The following is a 6000-nucleotide window of genomic DNA, read 5'->3' as shown; positions in this document are numbered from 1 at the left end:
TCTGTTTATACAATTCAGATATAGCTTCAGTTATTACCACTACACCAGTATTATCATTTTGAGTAAATATACATAATATTTTGTATTCCTGGCTATAAACCTAGAAGGGATCAGAGAGCAGACAGAGTTCTCTCTGCTCTGAAAAAAGCTCTAGTAATTAAAACTGATGAATAATTGTGTCATAATCAAAGCAAACTGTTTCGAAAACACTGTCTTTGGGGGGTTTCTTCACAAAAATCAAAAGAACAAAAGGAGTCAGCTAAATAATTTAAAAAGATTAAAGGAGTAATAAACCACAGTGATGCGATGTAGGCAGCCTGTGATGTCGTGGTTTGAGAGCTAAGCTGAATCTGAGGTGCGAATTCATTGTTGCTTTATGAAAAGTGGTACTTGACCTCAATTGTTCCGGCAAAAATCCTGCTGTATAAATCAAACTGGATTAAGGTGGGCACCTGTGACCGTAAGCCAATAAGCGACGAAGATAATAATTCATATCAAGCCTCCCTAATTATACTTGTAAACATATTCAGGGCTGGAGTTATGAATAGCAGATGAAGGCAAGTGCAGCTCAGAGAATTTGACTTCGCAACATTGCTGTCATTTCCAACCAGTGGTCACATGACGTCTCTGCCTTCGGCCCCTTCTCCCCAGAGCTGCTATGGTTTTCAAGATGCCAATCTTGTTTAAATCATCTTATTCCAACCCATGCCTATAAATAGCACATTCTTAGCAAATTCTATTCCCTGCACTGCAATTCTCCCCTCTTTCTCTTTGGTGTACGCTTGGCCCAAGGGCAATCACACTCTCAAGCAATTTGAGTGTGGGAGCCCGGGCTGACAGTGCTATGCTTTGTCTTCGCTCTCCACACACTGCTTATCAGCTCAGCTGGCCGTCATTTGCATTCCATTTGAACTGGCTGGCAATTCTGCCATTCTATCTGGGCTCCTCAACTCCAGCTTCCTCACTTTGATTACACTGCAGAATCACTTCACAAGCTGCTGCATATGCCTACATCATCTCTCTCTCTCTCTGGTGCTGGAATATGCTTGCAGAGCCAGTGAAAGTACAGCAAAAGATTTTTTTCAAAAACAGCTATATCATTTTTGGAAGTGCAATAGCAGTTAGAACAGTATACCCTTTGCAAACACCAAGACAAAAAGACATATTTCATCAAATATCCTTCTCATGTTGCAAAATCTGCTGCTTTACATTTCAATTACAGATGCAAATGTCACTATATGTACATGCACTGTATATGGTGCTCTATCAAAAGCAGAACCCAATTGAATTTGTTCCAGCTTTAACCTCCCTTTAGAGAAATAAGTGCATTTGCTTCAAAATCATTCAGTGAAACCTGCTGTGCACAATTCTAACCTAATTGGAAAATTCCCAATATGGGCATTCTCTCATCTTTCTCCTTGTATTTTTTTGTTACATAAAAATGGAAGAAAAAAATGAAATTCATTTAGTCATAATCATTGGTAGCTGTGGGATATTTGATGACAAACCATTATCAGTTGTCCCTCAGAGCACTGCTTATACAGGTTACAACGTGATGCTGCTAATTAACCGTGCCTTGTACTGACTTCTGGATGAAAGTTTCCACTGCTGAAAATTCATATAACTATTTTGAGCGAATGTTAGCCTGCAGCATTGATTATGCTGATCAAACTACAAAGCAAATTTATTTCATTCTTTGCACTGCATTATGGAAGAACAATATCTTTAAGCTTATGAAAAAGTAAGTAGCTGGTGTTGAAAAAACAGGACAGGACCAAAATGGACAGGGCTACACACAGATCTCTCCCATGCACCCAGTCATTTCTGTATGTACACTATATGTATGCATTCTGATATAGCACAAAGAAGAGCAACTGATTTTTTTTTCCTTTTTTAACATTTATTTTTAAAAATGAGTAAGCAGACAATAAAACCGTGTGTCCTGTGAATAACAAAATCTGTGTAAAACAGTACATACAACATTTCCATTATACTGCTAAAACTTCAATAGGACAAACTGTTGTACAACATATCAAAATTCTTCACAGAAACATGATTTTCTTTTCCTTTTTAACACATTTGTTTCAAGAAATAGTACACAAAAGCTAATGAGATTTAAAAATATACATCTATCATTAAATGTTAAGTGGCTATTTAATGTGCACGTTTGCTAGCACAAACTTTAGTAATAATGCACGACGGAGAAGACCACACCAAAGGAGCATGCATGTGTACAGAGTTCACAGTACATTCACGACTGTGTAGCAGGAGCAGGTCCGTACTGATACGGGTGTGGAAAAAGTCTGGGGTGAGACCAGCTCAATTTGCCCTTACTGCAGTGCACAACCACCCACCAGTGTCTGTCTCTGAGGACCCTGATCCCCACCACTGTGCCCGAGAAGGGGTCTAACTGACCTGCGGCTGATAGACTAACACTGACCACACCGGCAGTCCCCTTCAACACACAGGTGTGCAGGTCCAACACCACTATGCTGAGAGAGTCGAATATCAGATCTGAGAGCAAATCTAACAGTGGGGGGATGAAGCGTTCTGCAGAGTTTTTGAAAGGCGACGTCGAGAACGCTCGCCTCTGTTTACAGCAAGAGCAGGAAAGCAAAATGCTTAAATCACATGACCCCTGTCACATTCGATTAAACTCAGTTTAATCACTGTGAAATGACAGGATTCCAGGCCTTAAAAACAACAACAACAACAACAAAAAAACAGTACTGACCCCCCAAAACTCGCCCTGCGAGTTACAGCTGACGGTGAGAACGAGGGAGGCCGTGAGGTGAAAATCATCTTCAGGTGATGATAGCTACTGCTAAGAGCCCTTCTGCTTCCCCACAGCTAGAACAAGGCCCTCTCTCAACCCGTAGACATACAATACAATTTGGAATGGTCTGAGTGTATCTACATGTTAGAATACATCTCTATACAAAACTTTGCAAAAACAAACAAAAAAAAGTCCAAGTATAAAAGTTGTACATCACATTTTACATCAGCATCATCCTAACAGTAAACACTCACTAGGTGTCACAAATGTAGACTAGATGCTACGACATATTGAACATTTTCATATTCTGTATTTACCTATAACATTACTAAAAGGTAACAGATTTAATCATCACATAATGTATATCTATTGTTAATAAAATTTGTGCAAAACAAGCCAGTCTCTATAATTATGTGTTTCATCTTTTCTTTTTCTTTTGTTTTGTTTTTTTACAAAATAAAACACACAGTCATTTGTTCACTTCTGATTTTCTGTTGCATCGATGGCATTGGTGGCGGCCAGTTTAAAAATGTGTTTCTTTTTCCGTGATAGTGGAAATGGTGCCATCCCCTTTCAGTTTGGCATCACAGTCATTTACTGCATAGGGGCTTGAGCTGGCCCCTAGCTTACCTCTCATCTTCAAGTCTGGGCTTGGCGTGGTCAACTTCTTAATTCTCTGTGGGGAAAAAACAATTATAAATATTTATCCACCAGAAACCTTGGCTGCTTCATAAATATTCTTACTCAGGGTGCTCTTGATGTGTTTGATAACACGCTGTCCCTGGGGGTCTTCACTACACATGAACTCTTTAAGAAACTTGGTTCTATTTTCCAGCCAGCTCGTGGCATGATGCAAGCTGTCGCACTGGCAAAGTGTTTTCCGTCATGGATTTTGATGCGCCTGTGCCATTTGGTAATTTTGTGATTAGCTGTGCGCTGAAGTGGGAGGAGAGCTGCTGTTGGGGGTGTGTCAGTCAAGACTGAGCAGCGCACTGCAATTTTGTTGCAGCTCATTACAATTTTGGTGTGAGCTTAGGCTGCAATTTGACCAGGTCTACGGCGCAATTCGTAACCCGTCGTACAGCATGTTGGTCATTTTGGGGCTTTTGCGTGCAATGCTCACAAGATCATAGCCAATTCAAAAGGCAAATTTCTTGGCTCATATGCTGTCCAATTTTAATTTTTTAATTACTATATTTATTTCTGTTATTAATAGTTCATAGCTATTATTATACTACACTGTGGATTTAACGGCACACTTTGCAGTTGCGCAAGGTAGGCATAAACTTGACATTCACTCTTTCACTCTTGTATACCTAGCTAGTTATTGTTAAGGTAACAAATGTATCTGTAACTCAATTACACTCAGTTGCACAAGCAAGCTCCTATATAGCAATATAGATAGCTAGCAAAACATTCCGTAATTGTAAACTGAAATTTGGAAATACACGTATAATCGTACGTTGCCATTCTTTAGCAGCATACACCTGTGGGTGTTATCTTTTTTTAAGCAAAAAAAGCAAACTAATTAAATTTTTCATACAAGATGATGGGCATAATAAGTGGAATAGGAATACTAGCACTGCAATATGAATATAATAGGAATAGGAGCACGAGCACTGCAATATGAATAGAATAGGAATAGGAACACTAGCACCGTGATATGAACATGGTTATTGGTCAGGGCTATTCAACACCAAGCCCAGAGGGCCGAGTGGCTGTAGGTCTGCAGGCCCAGTGGCTCCAACCATACATTGTAACAAAAAAAGCAAGAAATGAATCATCAGAAATGCATAATGTTCTTGTCGCAGACACTACAACTTCATATGAGAACTGCTACATAGATGCAAGTGAGGCAGCTCTATACCTTTGTCTATGCATTGGCTGGAAAGGTTTTAGGCTATAGAGCATTCCGTTGGACTAGTACTTTTATTTTAAAGGCAGAAGAAAGCAAAACCTCCAGTTTAGATAGTTGATTGCCTCACGCAGCTTTTAAGTATGGTTATGATTATTGACAAGTGCAATGAAACTGCCAAAAGTCTGTATGTAAAAAACTATGCACAAACTCGTAAAATAAGATTCATATGAATGATAAGTGAAAGTTAAAAGCTGAATCTGAAAAAATGAATTCTCTGAAATTTTATGACCTATGTGCAGATCAGAAAATTACAAATACAATCCAGCTTTTACATTTACATTTCTCTGAATACAAATGCATATCTCAACTGACAATAACAAAATGTTTTGGCTATGTAACTCCATAGGCATCTAACTCCATAGAAAACCACCCCTTTATATTTCTTAATATATTTCCCAGAGTTGACTGAATGTTGACTGTGGCTTGTAGTTTATTAACATATAGGACATACTCTAATTTGTACTGTAAGTACTACACATTAGATGTTGTGGCTTGTGGCAGGCAGCCCAGATAGTGTGAACAAAAATAAATGATCTACCAAGCATCATTTTCATGGAAGCAAGCCAAGTTCTGGGAGCTGAGGAGTGTTGAGGCTTGTCCACATACATGGTGCGCCTTTTTTATGAGCTAAAGTACCAGGATCCATCCAAAACAAGAAGGGAAGGACACCAATTACAACTACATTTCAGTCACTCAGCAGGTGGTTTTTGCCAAAGTGACCAAAAGACTAATGTGTGTAAATGGATGTACTCTTCTGTACCTCTGAAAAGGTGCCTTCTGTTTTCCAGATCTTAATGAAGACCCCCAAAGGTATGCAGACCATGGAGGAAAGAGCCATCATCCAACCAATCCCATAACCCCAGTCTGGGTAAGTGTACACATTGTTGTATTTCAGGGGCGTGTACTTGATCAAGAAGAAAAGGAAGATCGCCTGAAGGTGTAAGAGTGAGGGAGAAAATATAAAAGTGATTTAAAAACTGATCCCAGAATCACAAACTCTTCAAACAGCATCCTGAGCTCTCGTCCTGGGCAGTCACAGTTTCCTCTGATTTTCGGTGTGTTTCAGCACTTCCATGACCAAGTATGTATTTCTGGCGCCTGGAGCTGCTCCAAATGGGAGGGCCCTAGCTCCAAAGGGGGTGTGGCTTAGCTCCAAAGAGGAGGGTATGGTTAGGGGTAGGGATAGGGTAAGGGTTACCCTAAACTCCGCCCATTTGGAGCTAGGCCACTCCCCTTTGGAGCTAGACCAATGCCCTGTGGAGCTGCTCCAAGTGTCAGTAATACCCTTCTCAAAATGACTGCTGAT

At 39.9% G+C, this 6000-nt stretch overlaps 1 protein-coding gene across 2 annotated transcripts in view; it reads right to left on the bottom strand.

Moving 5' to 3' along the window:
- Positions 1 to 1884: 1884 nt before the first annotated feature.
- The window catches only part of slc6a11b (solute carrier family 6 member 11b), a 37215-nt gene continuing 33099 nt past the window's right edge, over positions 1885 to 6000 (bottom strand). For both annotated transcript variants that reach the window (XM_035388189.1, XM_035388190.1), the window contains exons 14-15: positions 5455 to 5625; positions 1885 to 3452 (exon numbers count right to left, since the gene is read on the bottom strand). In XM_035388189.1, coding sequence (XP_035244080.1) covers positions 3300 to 3452; positions 5455 to 5625 — 324 coding nt within the window. In that variant the 3' untranslated portion in view covers positions 1885 to 3299. The remainder of the gene's footprint in view (positions 3453 to 5454; positions 5626 to 6000) is intronic.

The sequence above is a fragment of the Anguilla anguilla genome, chromosome 13 (genome assembly GCF_013347855.1).
Source record: "Anguilla anguilla isolate fAngAng1 chromosome 13, fAngAng1.pri, whole genome shotgun sequence".
Taxonomy (NCBI): domain Eukaryota; kingdom Metazoa; phylum Chordata; class Actinopteri; order Anguilliformes; family Anguillidae; genus Anguilla; species Anguilla anguilla.
This window is presented reverse-complemented; position numbering and strand designations above follow the sequence as displayed.